Below are 26266 nucleotides of genomic sequence, written 5' to 3' on the forward strand. Positions count from 1 at the left end.
TGTCATCTTTATGCACTTGTTCAATGGAGGCAGCCACACACGACTCTGAGGGGTTCACAAGAGGCACTTAGCTACCTCTTGAGAAAAGGGATTGTGTTGTATGACAGGGGCCCTCAAGAGAGCCAGTTGGGTGTAGTGGCTAAGGTGCTGGCCTAGGAAGCAGAAGGCTGGGAGTTCCAGTTCTGCCATAGACGTGGAAGCCAGCTGGGTGACTTTAGGCTATTCATTAGGAGATCTAGTTCTGCCTTAGTCATGAAAACTGGCTTAGTTTGGGAGAATCACCCGGAGATGGTGAATTCTAGTACTGCCGTAGACATGAAATCCGGCTGGGTGACTTTGGGAAAATCACCAGGAGACGGCGAGTTCTAGTCCGGCCTTAGGCACGAAAGCTGGCTGGATGACTTCGGGGGCCAATCCCTCTCAGCCCAACCCACTTCACAGGGTTGTCGTTGTAGGGAAAATAGGAGGAGGGAGGAGCATTAGGTACGTTCACTGCCTTGAGTTACTTATAACGTAATAAATACGGGATAAAAATCTAACAAAATAAATACACGTATGGAACAGACATCTGAATTGCTAGCAGAATTTCTCCCTTGTTCTTCCACTGACTTTCACCGCAGGGTTGAGTCCATGTGCTGCAAGCAGCTTCCTATTAAAAACAACAACGATGTTTTGTGCTTTAAATTTCAACTCAAACATTGCAGCACCTTAATTTTGGTGGGGTGAGGTTAAAAAAAAAGAGAAGGATGAGTTCAAAGAGACACCCCAAAGTGCCTTTAGGGCAACATTCAGACAGAAAACAAAGAGGGGGAACCGAGATCCATTTTAAATGTGATTTTTGTGTAAGAGGACACCGACACAGCAGCCCGAAATGTAATCGTGTGGAATTTTTTTTTATTATAGAGAGAGTGTAAAATGCAACTGTCAGTCAAATAAAAAGAACATTTTCGTTTTAAAACATCATGCTGAACATTATCCAATTTTTTTTTCTGTATACAGTTAGACATTTCAAGCATTATAAAGAAATGGGAGGGAGGGCAAGAAAGATCCTAAAACAGCAACTTCGATACAGTTCAAAACGGAATGTCCCATAGATCAATTAAAAATGTCAAGAAAAAAATAGCTTTACTTCCGTTTTTTTTTTCTCTTTAAAAATACACTGTTATCTGTACAAGAAAACACTACAATAAACACTGGAAACCATATTATCCCTTTTATTAAATCAAAAAATTATTCAGAACATACCTATGGTTAATACTAGATTTCATTTTTATTTCCTCTAGGTAAAATTTGACAAATATTAAGGTAAGAAAATACTTAAAAACAAAGGGAAAAAAATAAAAAGCCAAAAGCAAACACACACCCTGGAATTAAAAAATAGTTACTACTATTTTATAGGATTTAATGTTCCACAGTGCTTGTTAAAGATACTAATAGCAGTTTCATCTTAATATTAAAAATAACAGTATTTATTTCTGAAATAGACAAAAAGTATTTTGCTCTTTTTTTTGTTTGTTTTTTTAAAGATGCTTGGAGGTCTTAGATTTACAAATGCAACCAACCAGAGAAACATAGAAAGGAAAATAGTATCACTAAAAAATTAACACATTGCTTTTATATTAACCCTTTAGATCTCTAGAAATTATACAGCCCCTATAAAATGCCCCCCGCAATAAACGAGCTGGACAGCAAACAGCAACTGTCTCAATAAAGAATTCACATAATTAATTACAATACATAGCATAATTCAGTTTCTTCTTTTTTAAAAAATGCAGTAAAATAAAAAAAAGACAGCCAAGGTACAAGAAAAATTAGAAGTAAAATATTTAATGAATTTACATATTTAAGAATATTTAAATACTGTTTTTTTAAAAAATTTCATTTTCTTTTCTTTTTAGAATTCGTTACATACCACCTAAGACTTCCAAGCGTGTTTTTGTTTTTTTTCTGTTTCAACAGAAAAAGATTTTAAAATCAAAGTACAAGGAGAAGAGATGGGGAAAAAAAGGAAAAAAAACCCAACAAAACTAAACACACGCGCACACAAAAACCCATTTGTTGAAACGTCACAGCTTTGGGAAAAGTTGTGATGCCAGCTGTTCGTTGGCTTCCCTCCAAATCATGTTCCCGGAGTTTTGCTTCGTGTTTTTTTTTTTTCCCTGTCATTTTTTTTTTCCTTACAATTTTGGAAATGAATCCTCCCCGAAAAGCAAAAAACAAAACAAAAAGCAGAAATTAAGGAAAAGGAAGAAAACGATGTCGCATGTCCATAAAGTTTAGTACACATTGCTAATTGTTCCTGATTCTTAGAAAAAGTTCAGTATAGATTATCCTAACCACTAGTGTTTCACGAAAGAAAGAAAGAAAGAAAGAAAGAAAGAAAGAAAGAAAGAAAGAAAGAAAGAAAGAGTCTTCAAACGGTTGCAAATCTAGAAACCTCTGTTACAAAAAAGGTTTGTTTCCACAATGATTCCAAGGAAAAGGAAAAAAAAGGAAGAAGAATCAAACAGTTGTTCTACTGCTCCTGAAAAAACAAAGAACAAAAAATAAAAGTGAGGGGAAACAGAATTAAAAATGTTCCATCCTAATTTGACCCTGCAGATAGGGAAGACAACCAGACCCATCATCCCCACCCAGGCAAACTTCTCACCTACAACTGAAGAAGTCCCCTTGTCATCCATGCTTTGGGCAAAAGTTGGCTAAACTGTATTTGCAATTTCTTTTTCTTAAAAAAACCCTCTGTGTTTTACGATGTTTCTTGCCACAGATGTTAAGTTAGGAACGTGGTTGTTAAGTGTAATCGGGCATCCGAATTTTGATCACGTGACCACAGAGATGCTGCAATGGTCGTAAGTGTGAAAACTCGTCGTAAGTCACTTTTTAAAACTGTTTTTCACACTTACGACCGTTGCAGCTAGCAGCTACCCATGGGTCACCTGATCAAAATCCGGCCGCTTGGCAACTGGCTCGTACTTATGACGGTCGTGGTGTCCCGGGGTCACGTGATCCCCTTTGGCGATCTTCTGATGAGCAAAGTCAAAGGGGAAGAAGCCAGATTCATTTAGCAACCGTGTTGCTAACTTAACTGCGGTGATTCACTTAACAACTGTGGCAAACCTCACTTGGCAACAGAAATTCTGGGCGTTAAGTCGAGGACTCTATTTGTTAGAGGATTCTTGACTTTATTTCTTGCTTTCTGAGGTCGGCTGGCATGAGGTCAAAGCCCGGCAGCCTTGAGGCCGTCCAGTGTCCTACAAACCGGCTTATTCTGGCCTGCAAGAATCTTGGCTGAGCGTAACCCGTTGACTTTATTTGCAATTTCTTTGCAATAAAAAAAATATGTGTAAATTTATTAACCGCCCATCTTACTACGAGGCAACTTCCATTAAATTAAGCCCCTTTTTGTGTTTTGTCTTGTCTGTGAATGGCCGGCGATTAACGGCTTTCCTAGGCTGCGCTTTTCAATCGCCGGGCGCCCAGGGAATCGATGAGCTGCCCGGTGGGCTTAAAGACGGGAACTCCGTGCGAGAGAAACACCCACCTGGCTGTGAGCTTGCCCTAACGTCTGCCCGTAGTAGGCCGCCTGCTGTCGGTAATACTCTGCCCACGCCATTGTGTAATCTGGCTGGTTGCTGGCTTGGGAAACAGCTGTGGCAGCGTGACCTGGAAGGGAGGGAGGAAGAAAGAGAGGAGAGGTAAAGGGGACGCCGATGAGGAAGCTGGGAAGCAGCTAGCGCCCCCCCATCCCCTCCCCAAGGGGATTCCTGCTTCGGGCCCAGCATTCTTTCGCCAGCAACGCTCTGGATGCTAAGCTCGACCAATTTAAGGGCGGGCACTGCCAGTCTTAGCAGGGAGACCGGAAGTACGAGCAGATGAACTAATTCTACTTTGCTGTACAGCTCCCTTAACAAAATCTTACAAGTCTGAAGGTGCAAATCGCCCACCGTCTCTTTTACAGCCTGAGCCGTTCCTTTCTGAGTTTCTTTCTCGGCCCGTTGTGCAGCTCTGGGACGCCCCACCCCTTATCTGACTGTTCTCTAAAGCTACATTCACAGACTCTTGCCAGTGTGAAGGTAAAAAACTCCCGCCGCCTCTTTTACAGCCTGAGAAACTAGGGAGGATCCCTTCGGAAGGTTTTGCCCTGCCTGTTGTGCAGTTCTGGGCGAGGCTGTCTCTTCTTAGGCAGAACTCTGGGGATGCTGCAACGCCCGCCAGTCCCTTTTTTCGGTGCCGTGTTAACGCTGAACAGTCACTAGCCAACCAAATCGAGGTTTACCTGTATTTTATTCTGGCTTGCCACAACTTAAGTCCAAGTTTTTTGCACACATAAAGGAACCGTGTTTGGAGGTTCTTCTGCCTGATCCCCGCCTGTCGGTCGAGGGTCTCCCAGATTGCCCGTCTACTTACTCTGCTTCTTGTAATAGTCTTCCCATGCCTTGCTGTAATCCGGTTGGCTGTTCTGCTGCTGGCTTTGCTGACCTAGACGAAGAGAAGAAAAGAACGAAGAAGAAGAGGTTACAGAGGGGCCGGGCCGAGGACAGGATCCGCCTCCTGGGCCTGAACCCCTTTGAGATATTTATGGATCGACTTTTCAGAGGAAGATCTGGGATCCCATGACCCCAACTACCGGAGGGAGAGGATATGTCACACAAAGGCAGAATGTGGCTTCGCCAGGGCTGACTGTTCCCTGTTTTATCTGGGAACATACGTCAGAGTGCAGAGAAGAGCAACAAAGATGATCAGGGGACGGAGGCTAAAACATAAGAAGGGTTGCAGGGATTGGACATATCTAGTTTGATGAAAAGAAGGACTAGGGGAGACATGATAGCAGTCTTCCAATATTTGAGGGGCTGCTCAAGGGTTAGGGTGAGGGTGAGGGTTAGGGTACATTAACAGAATCTTGCTTGGGGGCAAATACATCCCCTTGCAAGCAAAACCCTGCAACGGAAAATTGTCTACAGTGAGAGATTTTGACTTGCGGGTCTCCAGACTGCCCCAAGTACCCCCCACCCCCCCACACACAAAATCTAGCATGGAGAGATACTTACTTGGAACCTGCTGCCCTGGTTGCTGCCACGTTTGGTAAGTGCTGCCCCAGCCCTGGGTCATGAACGCCTGGGGACCGCTGTGGATGACAACCCACTGTTACTGAAGCAGAGTCCTTCCATTCGTACCGACACTGCTAGTATATAAAGTGAGAGCAACCCCCACTCCACTCTAGCACTGATAGTGTTACCTAGTTGGGTAATGAAACGTCTGCAAGAAAACCACCCAGCTCAGAGAGCACCCAGGATTGTGGAGGATTGTAACTGCAACTCTGACTTGAATCTTCCTCTCTGTGAATCAACCACTACCTAACAACACAGAAGCTGAATTCTCGGATGACAAGGCCTGTCTTTTTTGTCTCCTGGATGATGTGACCTCTGTCCCCCGTTGCCCCCCCTCAAAAAACCTTTGAGCACTGCCCTCTGCTGATTCTGACCTTGAGAAGCAAAAGCCCAGGTTTCAAAAGCAGAGAATGGCCTTTGTGTGCATCCTTAAAACATCCAGAAGGATGCAACATTACAGACCTGTACTTGGGTTGCAAGCACCAGCCACGCGGGGAGAAACAAATGAAAGAGAGGAAAAAAAATCTTACTTTTGATGAGTTGTCGCAGGTGGCTGGCTGAAAGGAGCCTGGCTAAATCCTCCGGGTCCACCTAGGCTGGTGCCCTGGAAAAGACATCATTAGGGGCCCACTTAGACCAAAAGCTCCATGGTTGAATGACGAGGTGACCCTGAAAGCATGCAGGGGCTGCGGGTGACTCGGGGATACCCAGGGTGAAAGGGAGAGACGGTCACCTATGGGCCCAGGGACTCCTGCAGTCAGGACTGCTGAAAATTCAGAGTCCTTCCCCACCACTGGGAAAGACACAAAAATGGCAGCACCAGCCTTCAAATGGACACCAACTGGGTATTTCTTGGTCTTCTTTAGTTTCCAATTTAGTACCATTGTTTAGTGGTGAAGGTGCTAGGTTAGAAAGCAGGTGACTGAGTTCTAGTATCCCCTGAAGCATGAAAGCCGGCTGGGTGACTTTGGGCCAGTCACCAGGAGACGGTGAGTTCTACTCCCGCCTTAGTCATAAAAGCTAACTGGGTGACTTTGGGCCAATCCACCAGGAGACGGTGAGTTCTAGTCCCGCCTTAGGCATGAAAGCTAACTGGGTGACTTTGGGCCAGTCACCAGGAAACGGGGAGTTCTAGTTCTGCCTTAGGCATGAAAGCCGGCTGGATGTCTTTGGGCCAGTCACCAGGAGAAGGTGAGTTCTACTCCCGCCTTAGTCATGAAAGCTAACTGGGTGACTTTGGGCCAATCCACCAGGAGATGGTGAGTTCTAGTCCCGCCTTAGGCATGAAAGCTAACTGGGTGACTTTGGGCCAATCCACCAGGAGACGGTGAGTTCTAGTCCCGCCTTAGGCATGAAAGCTAACTGGGTGACTTTGGGCCAATCCACCAGGAGACGGTGAGATGATGAAAGGAAAGAGGACTTACTCCAACTTTCTCATCGATCAAGTGTCTGGCCAGCTCGATCTGCTGGGGCACCCCCCGGATGGTGAATATCCGAATGTTCGGATCCGTGTTGGGAGGAGGATTTCGCTGGAGTTCCACATGCGCCCCGGACTGCTGGTTTATGCTCTTGATGTTCTCACCTCCTGCAGCAGGACAAAGGTGAGGGAGACGTTGGGCGAGAACTTGCGCCTGGAAGGCTGTCCATGACACAGCCCAGAACTTAGCCACTGCAGATGTGTATATTTCCAAGGTACACAATCTACCCAGGGTGAGTGCAATCAGCACGCTCGTCTGGTAGACATACTCCTGGGCTACTTGGGGTGGACTGTAGAGTCCCAGGAGGTGGGGGCCCTTCTTTCCCAGAGAGCAAAGAGACAGCTAAGCTCAGAGCTTTGGGTATGCAGGGAAAGGGTGAAGGAGGACCCTCCCCAGTAACTCACAAGTATTTAGAATCACAAGGCTGGAAGGGATCTTGGAGGTCTTCTAGTCCAACCTGCTGCCCAAGGAAGGAATTATTATACCGTCCCAGACAAAGGTCTGTCCAATCTTTTCCTGAAGGCCTCCAGTGATGGAGCTTCCTCAACCTCCTCCTTCTTCTCCCCTTCTCTTCCTCCTCCACTCCACAAACCCCCTCCCTCCTAGCAGTTGGATATTACCTAGTTGGGTATTGAAATATCTGTGAGGATAACAACAGAGAGCACCAAGGACCCCACAGTCCTCCTCCTCCTTCCTCCACTCCACTCCTAGTACTGATGATGTTGCCTAGTTGGGTAGTAACACATCAGCAAGAAAACATCCTAGCCCAGAGAGCACCAAGGACCCCACACGTCAGCCCTGAGCTACAAATATTCTCTTCCAGAGTTTAGCATCTTGTTCAAAGGCCCTAAAATGGATCAATCCACAAAGCTAAACTCTTGGCCACATGGCACTCAAATATAAAACATCCCCCTTGCAAGAACAGAGGTTAAGGACCGTGTCCCAACAGGTGCAATGTACTTGATTTTATTTATCCAACTTACAGGCCACCCATCTCGCCTGGAAGCAATGAAACAAGGTCACACTTAAACCATGAGACCTCTTGCAAAATTGCCCTATCCCAGTAACTCCAGGCCAGCACTTGATTTGCGGGTCAACAGATGCTGCCGCCACGCTGCCTTGTAAGAGTTTGGTCCCCGATTTCCCGAAGGGCTTTCCAAAACTAGCGAGGGCTGGTGGAAAACCTCTGCCTGCCGACCCTGGGAGAGAAAAGTACCCAACAAGGAAGGGCTTGTAAGAAGGGTGGAGCACGACTAATGAAAATTTAGCTCCCAAAGGGAACGTAGACCTGGAAAGATATACCCGGAGGAGGGCTTCGGTCTCGCTCTCTTAATGAAATTTGCTTAACAAAGGATTCCTCCGCCGGCTAACAATGGCTCCATTCTTGGGCTGGAAACTTCACACAAGGCGGGAGGATGGCCCTGCTCCAAAGGAGGCGGGCAGATGTGATACGCATGACCCTCTCTCTGCCCGGGGTGAGCGGCCAGGAGCCCAAGGCAAAGGGGAGAAGGACCAATTAGTTCAGCAGCTGAGAACATTTGCTCTAGGCAGGCAAACAAGCCCCTTTGCAACAGGTTGGGATCGGCCCTTTTGAAGGCTTCCCGCCTTCCTGCTCTTGGCAGGCTCCACCCCCTTGACGGTTTCGAAGCCAGCAATCGGGGTTTGATTTTCAGAGTCCTGGGAAGGGTGGTGAAGGCACCACCAGTTCTAGTCCCGCCTTAGGGATGAAAGGTGGCTGGGTGACTTTGGGCCGATCACCAGGAGACCACAAGTTCTAGTCCTGCTTTAGGCACGAAAGCCAGTTGGGTGATCTTGGGCCCAAAATTTCTGTTCCTGTTAGGGGAATTTTGCCCCATTTTACGACTTTACTCGCCACAGTAGTTAAGTAACATGGTTCTTAAGTGAATCTGCCTCCCCCACAGACTTTGCTTGTCAGAAGGTCGCAAAAAGTGATCATATGACCTGGGACGCTGCCACCGTCATAAATACGACTCGGTTGCCAAGCGTTTAAGTTCTGACCATGTGACGTTAGATGTTAAAATGGTCAACAGAATTCTTTATTGGCCAAGTGTGACTGGAGGGTGATAAGTCACCTTTTTTCAGTGCCGTTGTAATTTTGAACGGACGTTAAATGAACTGTTGTAAGATGAGGACTACCTTCACACCCGTCCTTTGTGTCCTGATCAGGGCACACCTGAGGACTTCGTGGCATAGCGGCAGAATTCAACGAACGCTGCTAATTTCTGGGCAAGATCCATTTAACTTGCTCGTGGTTTGATCTTGTATTTTACATTTTGAATTTTGCGTCGTACAGCAGGCCTTATTTTAATTGTGGGACGAACCCTGAAGGCCGAGCCGAGCCGAGCCCTGAAGGCCCATCTATTCCGTGCGGCCGGCCTGGCGTAGTTTGATTATGTTTCAGTGGGGGGTTTTTTACGGGTGTGTTTTTAGAACAGGCCTGTTATTTAATTCGATTTTAAAACAAATTATTTATTTATTATTGTGGTTTTTAGTATCACCTGTTCACCGCCCTGAGTCCCGCAAGGGAGATAGGGCGGTATATAAATTTAATAAATAAATAAAACGCCTTTCCCAGGCTTTGGCCACGGGAGAGCAGACTTGAGTTGGAGCTAACGGAGGAGTTTTGGGACAGATTCAAAGTTTAAATGCGGCAGTCGGCTCACGTCCCTGGACGTCAGGACGGGGGGAAATATCACTTTCAGCCTCTCCCGAGCAGGTTCTGCTCAATCCCTTCGCCTAAGATTGGAGGGCCGAAGAAAGAGAGCAAGCCAAGATCGGAGCATTCGGTTGCAGAAAGCGCATCGCCCCCTTTTCACAAAGGCAGTCACCCGCTTAACACATGGTGCTTGTCTGCAGACAGCTATTCAGGACGGGGGCCGGGAAACAGAGGGGGGCCCACAGCTGGACACAGAATCGTAAAGCAATTAATCAAACCGAGGCTAAAAGCCAACGGTGACAAGGAGATGGCCGCGGAGATGGCGGGGTTTATCATGGAAATCCAACTCCGGGGGTTGGAGGAGGCTACGAGACTGTCCCGACTGGGCCGAGGGAGCCCTTGACCGGACGAATGGCCGTTCTGAAGCCTCTCCCCCTCCCCCCACCGCCCTGTCCCACGAAAGTGTCCGTGGAGGACAACTCCATGGTACTTTGTGCCAAGTTGTTTTCCAGGGGATTTGCTCCCTGTGTGAAGAACTTTGGAGAACTGCGATTCATTTAACGACGGTGGTAAGAAAGAAGCTCGGGAAAGTTATAGAACAGTTGAAGAAGGGATGCAAAAGGAGGGACGGAATGAAATGCGAATGGCAAAAGTTAAAATATTTTTTCACGTGTTTTAAATAATTATGCCCTGCACTGCGGGAAAAATGCCAGGGCGATGAGGACAGCAATAGCGCTTAGACTTGTATACCGCTTCACAGTGCTTTTACAGCCCTCTCTAAGCGGTTGACAGAGTCCGCCTGTTGCCCCCAGCAATCTGGGTCCTCATTTTACCGACCTCGGAAGGATGGAAGGCTGAGTCAACCTTGAGCCGATCAGGACTGAACTGCTGGCAGCGGGCAGAGTTTGCCTGCAGTGCTGCACTCCAACCACTGCGCCACGCAGCTCTTGGCGATGATGGTTGAAGCCACAAGGACTGGTTTTCCTTCGTGCACATTTATCAAGTTGCTGACATTCTCCCGCCACTCACCTTTGCCAATCACCAGGCCACATTTATCAGCTGGCACCGTGTAAGTGATTTCCTGCATGCCGCCGGGCGTGCCCACGCTCCAGTCTCCCCGTCCGCGCCCTCTGCCCCGGGGGACCGCGAGGCTCCCAAAACCGTCGCGCTCCTGGAAGCGAAGAAGACAGCACCTCTGACCACGTGGGAAACGCCTGCGGGCTGGAACAATTTCATCCCCCTTGCTACCACCACGCCTGCAATCCTGCGCTCTAACCGCTGCGCCACCTCTCTCTCCCCCCCACCATCAAAAGAGCAGTTCAACCCCATTCAGAAGCACTTGAAGGCAACTGTTTGGTCCTAAGCTTGCCTGACTTACCTGTGCTGTGAGGATGAGCTCGGTGATGATGTGACCCGCATGCTGGCATCGGTCAGGCAGGCCCATGACCTGTGCAACTCTTTCTGGACTGATGCCATCATCTGTGGAACAAAGAGAGGGAAAAGCCCAGTGAAACAACCACAGAAGGAAGGGAAAAAAAAGAGGCAGAATCCTGGCGACGTGAAGAGCTGCAGACTCCGACTCCCAGCCACCACAGTGAGTTCTCAGCTTACGACCACAACTGAGCCTCAACACTTCCACTGCTAACCACTGCTAACTAAGGGGAGTTCTGCCCCATTTTACAACCTTTGTTGTTAAGTGAATCACCTCAGTTCTTTAGTTAGTGACACGGTTGTTAAGTGAACCTGGCTTCCTCAGACTTGGCAGAAGGTCGCAAAAGAGGATCACGTGACCCACCCACCCCAGGGACGCTGCGACCGTCATAAATATGAGTCGGTTACCAAGCGTCTGAATTTTGATCACGTGACCACGGGATTGCTGCCCTGGTCATAAGTGTGAAAAACAATCATAAGTCATTTCTTTTCAGTGCGGCTGTAACCGTGAACTGTTCTAATTAGAGGACTGGCTGAACGTCGGATGGATGTGACTTTTAGCGGCATCCACCTGCTAACCCTTCCCTTGCCACGTTCTTGTAAAAATGTATAAATTAGGGATGTGCAAAACGTCCCTTATTTCAAAGCTGTCTGGCTTGCAGCATTTTGCCTTTGAAATAAGCTTGCGCAACGTTAATAAAAACCCCGCTCCGGTTAAATTGCCAGCTTTCTAAATTTATTTTAAGCAGGCTGCCATGGTTACGCGATCGGGAACGAGAAATCCAGGCTGATCCACTGAAAAAAGCAGAGAGAGAGAGAGAGAGAGAGAGAGAGAGAGAGAGAGAAAGGGGTGTGTGCTCAACAACTGCCACCAAAAAGTGATAAGAATTGGGTGCCGTTACGTGACGACTCCCTTTATGGCCGTCGTGACTTACGACTGAAATTGCGGACTCAATTAAGGTTGTAAGTCGAGGATGACCGTTAGGCTAAAAATAAAAAATAATAAAATGCAAACCTAAAATACTGAACCACGATTAAACCACATTATGCACAAAGAGTCTAGACCAGGGGTGGGGAGCTATGGCCCCTTCATGACTCGCGGACTTCAACTCCCAGAATTCCTCAGCCAGCATGGAATTGTGGGAATTGAAGTCCACAAATCACAAAAGGGCCGTGGTTCCCTCACTCCTGGTCTAAAGCAGCGGTCCCCAACTTTTTGGGCACCAGGGACCAGTTCCACAGAAAAAAAATTTCCACGAATATGGGGGGGGGGGGACGTGGTTTCATGCGCTACTTAAATCCCACACAAGTACAGATGAAGCTTCGTTTGCTTATGCGAGTACCGGGGACCCCTGGTCTAGATGCTTCAGCAGAAACCTGGGTCAAACCATTGAAAGAAACAAACCTGGTTTAAACTGAATCCTAACCCCCGCGTCGTTCTGAATCTTCTTGATCATTTCGCCGTTTCTTCCTATTACGATCCCCACAGCGAATCTGGGCACCGAGACCTGCGGAAAGGAAGGGTGTTACGATGAGGAGGGGGCTTTGGACATGAACCCCCCCCCCTCCAACTGGACCGCGTTCAGGTATCAAGGCTGGAGCTTCGTCTCACGCCAACGCTGGATGTAAAATTTGCATCCCTCCCTGCAGTTTGCATTCAGACCAGGAAAGGGAGTTAAAACACTGGTTTACGCCCACAGAGGTGGAGATTTTAGAACTGGGTTTAGGAACCGGAAAGCGAAAAGACGCAACAGGTTCACACCACTGCATACCTCTATGCTTCCTCCCATTCTGGATGTAAAATCGTTGCGTATGCCCCGGAAGTCGGCCTGATCTTTTTCTCGGATAATCTCCAGGACCATCTCTCTGGCTTGCTAGAGGATTTCGAAGGGAGAAAAGGGATCCTTGTTAATTAATGGAGGGGGGAGCCTGTATTTGGGTCTGCCAGGAGAAGGGGTGAGTGCCTGGAAAGCAGGATGAGGCTCTTCGGCTGCACAGAAGATGGAAGGTTATTAATGCAAAAGGCAAAAGAAAGAAAAGGGAGAGAAAAACCACACCAGAAAAATAATCTCAAGCAAACACACAAAAACAGACACACACCCCTTCTCTCTCTCTCTCTGGGCTGTTCTTCCAAATCCTTCCCCAACTCTTATTTTTATTATTATTATTATCAGCACAACTGCCAAATCCTCTCTCGATACACACCTGTACTTTAAACGCATCTCCCGTAATCCGAAGAGGTTTATCTGCTCCAGTCGGTAAGGGGCCATCTTGGATCATAATCATTTTCACGCCTGTTCGTTCCTACATATGCATCGCACAGATAACGGGAAAGGGAGGAAAAGAAGGGAAAAAAAACTACAAGAATAAATGAAATGCTAAACCACAGACACAAACACACACCCACCCAAAAAACCCCCCTGCTTGAAAGCTATGAAAATAAGACAAGGAAGGGAGGACTGCAAGGGAAGGAACTGAAAGATTTGGTCATTTTAACAAAAAGGAAACAATCCTTTATATATCCCTTCATTTTTTTAAAAAAATATACAGTCCCATCATGTGTGCTGAAAAAAGGGACCGATGATCGTTTCCCACACTCAGCATCCCCAGGGTCACATGGTCAAAATTCAGTCGCTTGGCAACCGACTCATAGTTATGACAGTCGCAGTGTCACCTGGTCCCCTTTTGCGACCTTCTGAAAAGCAAATTAGTGAGGGAACCAGATTCGCTTAACGACCATCTGACTAGCTTAACGACGACACTGATTTGCTTAGTGGTGAGAAAGGCTTAACAACCGTCTCGCCTAGCGACGGAATTTCTGGGCTCCACTGAGGTCGTAACTCAAGGACAAGCAGCAGGGGAGGGAGGGTGGGTGGGCAGGGGAGGGAGGGCGAAGGGGAGGGAGGAGCCTACGCACCTGCAATTGTTTTATCGTTTCTCCGCCTTTGCCGATCACCAGGCCCACTTTGGAGGCTGGAATGAGGATTTCTTGTATTGTGCTGTTGCCGTCCATCTCGTTGTGGAAGCCGGGTCCGTTCCGACACCGGTCTACGATGTGGCCCAGGAGCCGTTTCGCTTGTCTTCAGAAGGGGGGGGAGGGAGGGAGGGAGAGAGAAAATACAAAGAGAGACGAAGGGAAGGAGGGAAGGGGGGGAAAAAAAGAGAGAGAAAATCTCAAGGAAATCGGCTAGCAAATCGCACCCACTTCCCTCCTTGTCTGGGTCTAAAAGGGAACGGAGGGTGTTTCTTTTGGTGGGGAGAAAGAAAAACAAAATAAAAGGAAAGAGAAATGAAGAAAGTAGAGGCAGTCCTCGACTTACGACAGTCCATTTAGTGACCGTTCAAAGCGACAACGGCACTGAAAAACAGAGCCGTTTTTTCGTAGTTATGACCTCTGCAGCATCCCCAGGATCGCGTAGATCAAAACTCAGATGCTAGGCAACGGGTTCGTACTTATGACCGTCGCTGTGTCCCGAGGGGGGCACATGATCCCCTTTTGCGACCTTCGGACAAGCGACGTCGATGGGGAAGCCGGATTCACTTAGCAACCGGGCTGCTAACTTAACAACTGCAGCGATCCACTTAACAACTGTGGCGAGAAAGGTCGTAGAACGGGGCAAAACTCACTCATCAAATGTCTCGTTTAACAACAGAAATGTTGGACCGTAAGTCGAGGACTACCTCTAACACCGCTTCAGTGCTGGGGTTGGGGTGACCACACGCTAAACCAACTGTTAAAAAGTTTTGGTTCCCCCTGCTTGGAAAGTGGCTTTTCTCCACTCCATCTGACCCCCCCCACCCAAAGAGGGAGGGGCTTTCTCTAGGTCAAGTTCACCCTCTGGACCAGAGGGGGGGGGAACTAGGGCCCCTTTAGGACCTGTGGACTTCAACTCCCAGAATTCCTGAGCCAGGCCCCTTTGCTCTGGACGGGAGATTGACAGGACCCCTTCAAAGCATTTCAGAAAGGGACATACAACCCTCCATGCCAGCAGTTGATACCTTCCTGATGTCTCCTCAGACTCTTTCTGAACCTCTGTAGGACTCTCCGTGAACGTCACAATGAAAGTCAGACAACCACCTCTGGTGGCTACTATTTGTCCGTGGTGACGCAACTGCTGCAGTTGCTGGAAGTCCTGGCGACATCAGTTGTCCACCAGCAAGCTACTGACGACACAGCCCTCAACGGGCCAACTTTTGTGGGGTCCTTGGTGCTCTCTGAGCTTGGTTGTTAGAGTTGGGTTGTTTTCTTATAGACGTTTCATGAACCCCATTAGGTAACTTCATCAGTGATGAAATAACTAGCAGTGATGATGTTACCTAGTTGGGTCATGAAACGTCTGCAAGAAAATCACCAAGCTTAGAGAGCACCAAGGACCCCACAGTCGTTCCTCCTCCTCCTCCTCCATCATGCATCCACCCACCAAGCTCAGAGAACACCAAGGACTCTACAGTTCACCTCTGGAGCTTTTCTATTGGAACATCACCAATAGATGATGTAGGGATTTATATAGTGGCTACAAGAAGCTCTTGATGATGTCACCTAGTTGGATAATGAAACATCTGCAAGAAAAGCGCCAAGCTCAGAGAACACCAAGGACCCCACAGTTCAACCCTGAGCTACAAATATTCTCTTCTATCAGAGTGATCTTTTTTCCTCCCGATTTGGGTGAATAACGGCCAAAGCAAATAAAACCCACTCACTTAGACACGAAGAAAGTTTTAAACAGATAAGAGGCAGGGCCCAATTCAAATGCATGCACGCCCCCCGTCCCGGTCTTCAGACCCCGCAGCTTTGAAAAACAATCCATTTTTCAGAAGATGAACTCAAGAGTTGAGGACAACCCATTCCGAACCAGGAAAAGCAGCCAGGGCAGAACCTCAAACCAAAGACCGTCTAAGATGGCACCAAGCGGTTATATTTATTGTGCCTTGGCGTGCACAGATTCCCCACCCTGAGGCCGAACTTCAAAAAGGGAACCAGAACAACGTCAGTTGAAAGAAAGAAAGAAAGAAAGAAAGAAAGAAAGAAAGAAAGAAAGAAAGAAAGAAAGAAAGAAAGAAAGAAAGAAAGAAAGAAAGAAAGAAAGAAAGAAAGAAAGAAAGAAAGAAAGAAAAGAGCCTACTTTTCAAAATGTCCAGGGTTTATTTCCTTTAACATTCGTTAATCACCCCAATGTAATTCTTTAAAATTAAAAAAAAAAAAGATTCCCACAGATGGATTTGGAAAGAGCCCACCTACCCAAAGGCTGGGGGAGTGAGAGAGCAGGTCCATATTGTTAAGTGGGCTCCTGTAAGCCTGAGGCTCGTGGCTCCAGCAGGAAGAGATCCTTGAGAGAGGCAAGCTCAGCGCCTGAGAAGGGGGAGGGAGGAAATACTGTCCCTAAAGTTTCTATAGGGCGTGAGAGAGCAGAAATCCCCCCCCTCCCTTGCTGGGCTGCCAAGGGGAAGGGTGTTAGGGGGGAACAGGAAGAGGGCAGCCCCAACTCTGCAATGGGTCATGGTTCGTCCCCTCCCCAAATGAGCAGTCAGGAGAAACTGACTGGCATGCATCGGTCAAACGCAAAAAACAACGGTTGGGATGAAGGAGAAATGGCCGGATCACCTCTGCGCTTCTGCGGCCTTCTCCAGACCCCCTTTCAAGGAAGGAAGGAAGGAAGGAGGGAGTTGAGGACACTCAAGAGTCGAAGCCCACCCGTTTAATCTCTGATGGACAATCAAGTTGACCATTATCTCTGGTGGCTTCTGGGCTTCCTAAAGGGCCACAACTCCTTCGTAGCAGCTGTTGCAATTGTCTCTCCAACAGGGCCTGGGGGCGTTGCGATGTTGTTTCACAAGAGGGACGGGAAAACAATTAGAACGCTTGGAGAGAGAGGACTTAACGTTCCCTTGGGCGGCCTCGCCTTGGTCCCACCATTATACAGGTAGTCCTCGACTTACGACTTGCTAAGCGAGGCGTTCGCGAAGTGAATTTTGCCACAGGGGTTAAGCGACTCACTGCAGCTGTAAAACTAGCGACACTGCTGTGGCTTCCCCCCGTTGACTTTGCTCGCCAGGAGGTCGCCAAAGGGGATCACGTGACGCCAGGACACACCGCGGCCGTCATAAATATGAGTCGGTTGCCAAGCGGCTGAATTTTGATCAGGTGATCACAGGGAGGCTGCAGCAGTTAGAAGTGCGAAAAACGGGCACGTCGCTTTTTTTTTTCCAGCGCGGTTGTAACTTCGGTCACTAAATGAACTGTTGTAAGTCAAGGACCATCTGTACTCCAGGTAATGCGCGGTCCCTGCTCCAAAAGAGGGAATTTTCTTCAACAGAAGAGGCCCCCATTCTCTTCTCTGAGGTGCCCTTTCTTGTCTTGTTCCTTCTAGGCACCAATGGAAGGCCTGGAAGTAGGCTCTATCTTCCTAAAAACCTTACCATCCGATCAAGATCTAGTGCAAAAGATTGAGGCCTAATGGAGAGATGGAAGGAAGGGATTTGGGGCAATTTAAAAAAAAAGGGGTGGGTGGGGGTTAGAACGGAACTCTCTCTCAAAAGCCGCCCTTCCCACCCTGGAGATCTTCCTCCAAGCAACTCAACCAGAGCTGGTAAAGTTTGATTTTTAGATGAAGGGAGGAGCAGATTTATTCTCCAGGCGTTCTACGTGGCGTAAATGTGCCCTGCAATAAAAAAACTGGTTGATTATCCTGTTGCCCTACTTTTCCAAATCTGATTGCTGGAGGGATTAAACCTTTTTCAGTTCTTGGCATCAAACCACCCTCGGCACGAAGCGAGCTCAGGGTTACATATTATTATTATTATTATTATTATTATTATTATTATTATTATTATTATTATTATTATTATTATTATTATTATTATTAATTATTATTATTATTATTATTATTATTATTATTATTATTATTATTATTATTATTATTATTATTATTATTATTATTATTATTATTAAACTCGAAGAAACTTCTAAGGGGCATGAAGGAAAAGGGAACCACACTAAGAGAAAACTGCACTAAGAGAAAATGCTTGCCAGGCGAAAAGGCTGACAAGCAAGCGCACCGTGGCTTGTTTTGAGGCAGCGCGGAGAAAAGTAAAAAACAGATCAGGGTAGAACCGAAAAGAAGACAGGATAGAGGACAGAGTTGAGGGGATGAAAGGAGATCACAGACACTGGCTTTAAACGCTTACTCGATGCTCTCTGGGGATCCAGTCAGCATGCAAGGCCGCTCCGCCATCCCACCGCTGTCTGTCAAGGGAAAATAAGAAAAAAAAGTCAATGGCTCTTGTCCATCCTGCTGCCAGCTTTCCGTTTAGAAAGGATAGGGCTGACGGTAATCCATAGAATCCTAGGCTGGACGGGACCTCGGAGGTCTTCTAGTCCAACCCCCTGCTCAAGCCAGGAGCCCTTGCATCAACCCGGTCAAATAGCTGTCCAGTTTAACTTTGAAAACCTCCAGAGATGGAGCCCCCACAATTCCAGGAGGCAAATTATGCCATTGATTGATTGTTTTCACTGTCGGGAAATTTCTCCTTAGTTCTAGGTTGGCTCTCTCTTTAACAAGCTTCTAGGCTAAAAGACCCCTCTTGTGTTAACTGCACATTCAGGTTATGTGGCCAAATTCAATTTTCAGAGCCTCCCTGATTAGTATCCACTGCTTGCCATTCCCCTGTGCCTTAACCACAAGACCAAAATGTCTAATACAATCAAAGGTTGCTGATGTTAAGGGAAATAGGGAAATCAAACGTTGTGTTTATTCATGGATAACAGAGAAACAGGCTGAGTTCCTCCATCACGACAAGCTAAGATAGTCTGACAAGCCACTACTAGCTAGAATTACACTATATCTCAATCTGTTTTTTCCAACAAGCCATCTGCCAGACATGTGGGCTAAAATTCTCAGCATGTTCATAAATAGCTGCCAGAAGGTGCTCAGGTGAGAGAACGCCATGATAAGCCACAGAACATGGTTTATACACCCCAATGGATGGATTCACACCCTACGAACTCAACCAGAACCCATGCAATCACGCTACTGGTCCGGTTTAATGTCTGAACCCAGCCACAGCCCTGGAATCAGGGGCTGGCTTGCAGACCTGGTCTTTCTCTGAGGTTTTCCTCTCTAAATAAGGGAATGGATTGGAGCAAAAATCAAATTACTGTTTACCCCCCACCCGCCAAAGCTCCTTACCTGATGCAATCTGAATTTTGCACCCTGATTCTGCCTGAATCCGGGAGATTTGCTCACCGCCCCTGCCGATAACTGCAAAAGATATAGCCAACGTCAGGCTATGTCTACTCGTAGAACATAAAGTATAGAATGGAGGGCTGAAAGGGACCCTGGAGGTCTTCTAGTCCAACCCCCTGCTCAAGCAGGAGATCCTATACCATTTCAGACAAAAGGCTGTCCAGTCTCTTCTTAAAAACCTCCAGTGATGGGACACCCACAACTTCTGGTGGCAAGTCGTTCCTCTGATTGATTGTTCTCACTGTCAGGAAATTTCTCCTTAGTTCTACATTGGATTTTTCCTTCTTTAGTTTCCATTACTTCTTGTTCTGCCTTCAGGTGCTTTGGAGAAGAGGTTGACCCCCTTCCCCCCTCAAATATTGGAAGACCGCTATCATGCCACCCCTAGTCTTTCTCTTCATTAGGTTATAGACATGTTCAGTTCCCTCAACCATTCATTGTACGCTTTAGCCTCCAGAGCCCTGATCATCACTGCTGCTCTTCTCTGTGCTCTTTCTAGAGTCTCAATATCTTTTTTATACTTTCTTGGCTCAAATTCATCTCATTCCTTAACTCTGGATTTTAAAAAAATCCTCTTTTTCTCCTCCTTTTCTCTTTTTAGCGTGAAATCCTGGGGGCAAAGCCTGATTTCTTGTGTAATCAATGCCAGGAATCTGGGAATAATACAAAGTTGGGGGTCACAGAATTGATTTCGCCTTATACTCGGGTTATCAGGGCACAGCGACTGCATTCACACAATATTCTAGTCTCCAACAAATGATACAGGTAGTCCTCGACTTACGACCACATTTGAGCCCAAAATTTCCATTGCTGAGCAGGACAGTTTGTTAAGCGAATTCTGCCCCATTTTACGACCTTTTTTGCCACAGGGATTAAACGAATCGCTGCATTTGTTTAGTATCATGGTTATTAAGTTACTCTGGGTTCTCCACTGGCTTTGCTTGTTGGGAGGTCACAAAAGGGGGTCGCCTGCTCTTTGGATCCTGAAACCGTCATAAATACGAGTCAGAACTTGCCAAGCGTCCGAATTTGGATCATGTGACCCTGGGGATGCTGCAAAGGTCATAAGGGTGAAAAACGGTCCCTTTTTCCAGGGTCGTTGTAACTTTGAACGGTCACTAATTGAAATGTCGTAAGTCGAGGACCACCTATAGCAGATTTCTGCAACCTACAGGAAACCACTGTCTTATTCTCAAGAGATTTTAAGAAGCTTTGAGTCCCACAATCCCCTTCACACCCAGCTGTGTGAATGGCTCCACCCGAAGCAGCTTTGTTTCGACTGGAAACACAGACTGATCTTCGGCGGAGCGAGTGCTTGAATGCCCCCTCCTCAGCAAATACTTACTGAATCCAACCATTTTGTCAGGCACTTTGAAATCTTCAGTTATTACTGCCCTGAAGAGAACAGGAAAGGAAATTCATCAACGTTTCTGTCACCGTTTGGGAAAAAAATCAGCTTCAGATGCCAGGAATAATGAAGGGGGGGATCAGCTCAGCATCTGGGAAGTTGTAAAACTACACCCAGATGCAAATGGAAGAAACAGGCTTGGTATCACTGTCAGCATTCTTGGCTTGGGGAGGGGACCTGATGTCCCCCAGTGGATCAGGCTGGTGACGGTTTCTGGCACCTCGACATAACTGGAGGACTTCTTCCCCAGGCTACGGAGCAGAAGCGATGAAAACAGATAAAACTCCTGCTAGACTTAGTAAAGCTATTTTCAGTTGAAACTTCCACTGTAATTCGCAACACGGGTTTAAAATTTGGCCCAGTTAACTCAATTTTATCTATATAGCATCAGCTATAGAAGTAGAAGAGGTGGAGGTGGAGTCAAGAGAGGAATCAGCCTGGAGTCCTTACGTTGTCACAAATGGCCCAAATCCAGCCTCTCTTGAATTCTGTTAACTCTTATCTAGTGCCAATTTTTAACACCCACTAATGGACTTATCTGGCCCTAACCTAGCCCATCTCCTCTTAACAGAATAACGAGAGTTAGAAGGGACCTTGGAGGTCTTCTAGTCCAACCCCTTGCTCAAGCAGGAGACCCTATACCATTCATCCAAAGACTATGAGCCGTGGTTCAGTTTTACGACTTCTGCTTGCACCAGGATATATTATTCTACATATAAAATCTCCACTTGGTCGGCCAGTGGAAGTTCTTTAGATGCCTGCTAAAATAATTTAGATGTCATAGAACTGGATGCTCTCAATTTTCTAGACATGGCCCTAAGAAAGCATCTTGAATACAGGTAATTCTCAACTTACAATTGTAATGAAGCCTGGAATTTCCACTGTAAGTCACGACAGTCGTAAGTCGAGGCACCCGACTGACCTGATTCTACACCTTTTTTTGAGATGGATGCAAACAAGTCCATTTACTTACTTACTTTTTTACCTATTTATATCACACCTTTATTATTCTTACAAATAACTCAAGGCAGCAAACATATCAAATACACCTTCCGCCTCCTACTCCCCCTCCACAACAACCCTGTGAGGTGGGTTGGCCTGAGAGAGAATGACTGGCCCAAAGTCACCTAGCTGTCTTTCATGGCTAAGGCAGGACTAGAACTCCCAGTCTCCTAGTGATCGGCCCAAAGTCAATCAGGTTTTCATTGAACTCACGGTCTCTTGCTTTCTGGCCTGGTGCCTTAACCACTAGGCTAAACAGGCTCCATTCATTCCTATGGGGTTTTTTGGGGGGAGGGGGAGGCTGGAAGCTGGCAAAAATGCCATAAATCAATAAAAAAGCGAGCCAATTGCCAAGCACCCCAAATGTTTTCAATGTGTATTGGTGTCAGAACTCCAGAACCAGGTCATAAAAACCCTTTTGAGGGTATCTGTCATAACCCTGAATGGTTGCTAAGCACCTGGTCATTAAGTGAGGACTATCTGCACCCTTTTACTCTTCGCCCTGATCTCGTCTATCTATCTAATATTGTCTTCCCCTTCTTCAATCTCACCCAAGCCTCACTCGCGGGCATCAGGTAAATATTTATTAAATGCAAGCCTCTTCTGTGTGAATACACCGCCAATGACTCCTTCACCCCCTACGCCCCCCACCTTCAAAAAAATATAATAATCATCATACAATATTCTGAAGCAGAAGACTTAAGAAAAGGAAAAAGAGATGGAAACCGCCCGCAGTTTTGCGGCGTTCCCAACCTCTGACTTTATAATACTCCAGTACAGATGGCAGATCAATAAACAATTACCAGCGATCGATAAATAATAAAACATAACCCACGGCTTACCTTTGATGTACTAGGGCCCCTAACTGGTTACCTACTGTGGCAGAGAAGAGAGAGAAAAAGGAGGGGAGAGGAAAAAAAATTCAAAGCATTAGTATGGATAAACTAACTTCATCTGCCCGTTTTCATCGGGGCGAGGGGAAAAGAGCAAAGCAAAGAGGGGGGAAAAAAAAACCCCAGCAATTTGGGTTCAGTGACTGAAATGAATGCTCGTCGCGGGACGGGAAACAGGAGGAGATGTTTTGATCCACCCCAGCCGTCCAGCTGAACACTGGATAGGAAATTGATCCACCTCCCTTCCATGCTGTGAAGCATGGGAGAAAGACCCTCTCTACCCCACCCCACAAATCCCTATTAGTGTTGCTCCCTGTCCCACTGGGATTCCGCCCCCCTCTCCAGCCCGAAAGGAAAGCTGATATTAAAAAGGATCAAGACGACCGGTAGTCGTTAAAACAAAAACGGAGGAACCGTTAACAAAAGAGATTCGGAGAGTTTTTAAGTCAAATCAAAAGTATTGGGAGAGAAAGAGAGAGAGACATACAAACATACTTCTGGGGTTATCTCTTATCTGCGATCCATGAAGCCAGTTTACACGGAGACCTGTTAAAGAGAGAGGGCGGTCAAAGAAGGCTCCGTCGTCAAGTTGAGGCTACGGTCAGCTTTCTACTCAAGAGGTCCACCTAAGATGTCCTCCGCTTGTCCGGAAGCTTCTAAGGAAGCGTGAGGTCAAAGAACTTTGCACCGTCAAGTTGAATCTCTGATTATGTTTCTACTCAATGGAGGAGCCACAGTCACTTAACAGCCATGTTACTAACTTAACAACTGCAGTGACTGACTTAAAAAACTGCGGCCACGAAGGTTGTAAAATGGGGCACAAAAATCACCACTGTCTCCGTTAGCAACAGCAATTTGTAGTCGTAAATCGAGGGTTACCTGTAGTTCATCAACTCAAGTCAAAATTATCTCTCCGGGCCGTGCCCTGGAGGGTTTAATAGGGTCTCACGTATGAATTGAGAAGAGCCAAATGTGGCTTAATAGATCTGGATTAGCAAACCGTGGTTAATTAAGGCTACAATGGTGTTTCTGGAAGCCCTGCCCCAATTTATTAGTCTTCAGACGTTTGTGTGTGTATATATACACACACGTCTTAAGTCTGAAAGCCTTCTCAGCAATAGAAAGGTAAAAATTAACACAGGTTTGCTAGGAGGCAGCTTGGCACACGGAAATCACAGGTAGGAAAAAGACTGGGGTTTTTTCCCCCCCCCATTCTTTGCTCTAAGCAACCCAATTACTCCAGGTTTTCAACTGCTTGTTTTAAGAAAGTAGCACACCCTTTGCAGGAAATAATTGAAAAGGGAGTGTGGAGAAAACGAGAATGAATTCTGCATTTCAAGCTCCATTTCATGCCCATTTCCCAGGTCAGTTCAGTCATTTTCAGTGGCGAGAGGCATAGATTAAGTCTATTTTAAGCCAAGAGGTATAGGACAGCTTCTTACGAATGACACTCCCCCCCCCCCACACACACACACTCCACCCCTCAGAAAAGCACAGGGAACTTGTGACAATCAATGTCCCGCCAGGACACCTCTATTTCATCATGCTCTATCAATCAATTGCCTATTTTCTGAAATGGGATAGGTGCAACTTTTACGGGTCTTTCTCGCTGCTGGCTATTTTCTGCCTGTTCGAAAAATAAAATTCAGAATATGCATGAGGATTAGAGAGAGTGACATGAGCAGAAGCAGGAAAGGAAAACTTTAGACAACTTAGGAGAAATTAAGGATGTAACCCAGATCCTTTCTTCCCTCTTTCTTTCTTTCTTTCTTTCTTTCTTTCTTTCTTTCTTTCTTTCTTTCTTTCTTTCTTTCTTTCTTTCTTTCTTTCTTTCTTTCTTTCTTTCTTTCTTCCCTTCCCTCCTGTTTCTTTTCTTTTCTTCCCATCTCCCTATAAGGTGGATCTGGGTGGTTTACAGGTTATAAAACGGGTAAAAAAAAGTAAGTTAAAACGATGAAAAGAATGCAACGTTAAAATATTATTCTGCATTTCTGGTATTCCCTTAAATCCTTCTCAAATCTCTCTATCAGCCCCAAATTGCCCAGAGCAATTTTACAGGCTCGATTTTATGGCCACCTTTATCGCAATTGTACGTCAAGAGTTGCTGAGTTAATGCATCAGTTAATTAATTAATTTAATGCATTAAAAGCTCAACAGCTCTGGAAGATGATTCATCACAGAATGAAACAAATGTCTGAAAATCAGCTCTTTCCCCCTTGCCAGCTGTTTTTTCTATTAGGCATTATTAAGCTTTATGTCTACATAAAGTACATGAAGTCAGCTCTATATATGGTAATAGATGCTAGGATATTTTATATTTCTTACTGGAAATGACACACAATTTCTCTCTTAGAAGAAGAGCAGGCTAAGCTAGGTCCGCACGCATCGATGTCAAAAATTGCTTTGTGTTTAAAAACAAGTCGGCTACTGAATTGGCTGGCTGACCGTTTTGTTACAAGTTAGGATATGTTTTTGTGATCTCGGATACCTATTAATTGTATTGTTGCTTTTATTGATTTTTAAGCTGTACGCTACTCTGAGTCGCTGCTAAAATGGGCTCATCAATCACTTTTGCGGTACCATCGTAACTTTGAACGGTCTCTAAACAAATGGTTTGTAAATTGAGGACTGCCACTACATTTATTTTTCCCTTAAGAGGAAAAAGTCAACCTTCCTTGCAACTTAACAGCTCCAAAATTGCCCTTGGACAAGCACTCTCTGAAGGGAAGTTTCAGCACCTTTGTCCCCTTATCAAGGGAAAGACTAAACAATTGCTCTGCTGCTGCTGAAATGAGTCTTCTAACCACTTCCAACAGCTCTGCATGATTCTGTTCTTGCAGGGCCCAGCGTGAATGCTGGTTGAGGACAAACCCCAATTCATGGCATGGGTCCAGGTTACTTGAGGGACCGTCTCACTCATGCTGGCAGAGGAAGCACAATGAGGGTCCCATCTGCCCGGTTATTCCAGCACGCAGGGTCCAGGAGGAGGGTCTTCGCTGCTGTGGCCCCTGCCCTCTGGAAGATCTTTCCACCCTGATGTGAGGTTGGCCCCAACCCTCCTATCCTTTCGCAAGGGCCTAACGACCTGGTTCTGCCACTTGGCTTGGGACCCCAGTGGGGGGAACAGCGCAATGGAGGTGGCTGATTGAGTAACGACAGATCCCAGCTCCTCCCCATTCTGCCCCCACCCTCCCCATGTGTTTTTCATTTTAATGCTTGATTTTAACTTTTTTATGGCTTAGCTTAGATGTAACTGTAAGCCATCCAGCGTTACCCTAGGGCACAGGTCTGCAACCTTGACAACTTTAAGACTTGTGGACTATGCTGGCTGAGGAATTCTGGGAGCTGAAGTCCACAAGTCTTAAAGTTGTCAAGGTTGCAGACCCCTACCCTAGGGTAAGATGGCCAGCCAATAGGATAGATAGATAGATAGATAGATAGATAGATAGATAGATAGATAGATAGATAGATAGATAGATAGATAGATAGATAGATAGATAGATAGATAGATAGATAGATAGACAGACAGACAGACAGACAGACAGACAGACAGAGATAGATAGAATAGATTCTCCTCCCCACTGCCAGCCATTGCCAAACCAAACCAAACTTCCCTTAAAGTAAAAGGAATTTTAAAAAGTTGGGGGGAAAAAAGACTTACTCCCGTCTTCCAAAGCCCGCTTGACTCCGTAACCGTACACCGAGGGGTCCACGAGGGGTGCAGAATTATTCACGTGAGAAATTTCTCCAATTTTAGCAGCCATTTGCTATAGGCAGAGAAATAAAAACAAAAATCATTAGCTGGGTTTAGATGGGGCGAGCTTAGAAATGTAATGAACCAGCCTGGAAAGGTTTTATTTATAATGATTGCGATGTTCCAGGGTCCTGTGTTCACCGTTTGTGGCCTTCTGGCAAGCCCAGTCCATGGGGAAGCCGGCTACACTCAACAACCGTGTTACGAACTCAACAACTGCAAGTGACTCCACTTAAGCACTGTGGCAAAACCCACTTAACAAAGGCCTCACT

At 46.3% G+C, this 26266-nt stretch overlaps 1 protein-coding gene across 1 annotated transcript; it reads right to left on the reverse strand.

Annotated features, from left to right (window-relative positions):
• Positions 1–877: 877 nt before the first annotated feature.
• FUBP3 (far upstream element binding protein 3) lies at positions 878–26004 on the reverse strand. The gene is made up of 18 exons (XM_015820332.1): positions 25902–26004; positions 22736–22786; positions 22190–22223; positions 20283–20332; positions 18881–18952; positions 17880–17937; positions 13612–13774; positions 12900–12998; positions 12467–12568; positions 12100–12202; positions 10642–10742; positions 10293–10434; positions 6533–6693; positions 5639–5712; positions 5049–5125; positions 4408–4479; positions 3542–3663; positions 878–2524 (listed from the first exon to the last, which is right to left on the reverse strand). The coding sequence occupies exons 1-18, from the start codon at positions 26002–26004 to the stop codon at positions 2516–2518; spliced, it is 1593 nt and encodes a 530-aa protein (XP_015675818.1). The 3' UTR covers positions 878–2515.
• Between the last annotated feature and the right edge of the window lie 262 nt (positions 26005–26266).

The sequence above is a fragment of the Protobothrops mucrosquamatus genome, unplaced genomic scaffold (assembly GCF_001527695.2).
Source record: "Protobothrops mucrosquamatus isolate PMUCROS unplaced genomic scaffold, P.Mucros_1.0 scaffold1122, whole genome shotgun sequence".
NCBI classification, from domain to species: domain Eukaryota; kingdom Metazoa; phylum Chordata; class Lepidosauria; order Squamata; family Viperidae; genus Protobothrops; species Protobothrops mucrosquamatus.

Bases quoted from the DNA above. Each gene is read 5' to 3' on its own strand.
- FUBP3 (XM_015820332.1), bottom strand. From the start codon at position 26,004: ATGGCTGCTAAAATTGGAGAAATTTCTCACGTGAATAATTCTGCACCC. The intron at 20,333-22,189 runs GTAAGCCGTGGG...TGTTCTCTTCAG, and splicing joins GGGGCCCTAGTACATCAAAG to GGCAGTAATAACTGAAGATT. The intron at 18,953-20,282 runs GTAAGTATTTGC...TATCTTTTGCAG, and splicing joins TGACAAAATGGTTGGATTCA to TTATCGGCAGGGGCGGTGAG.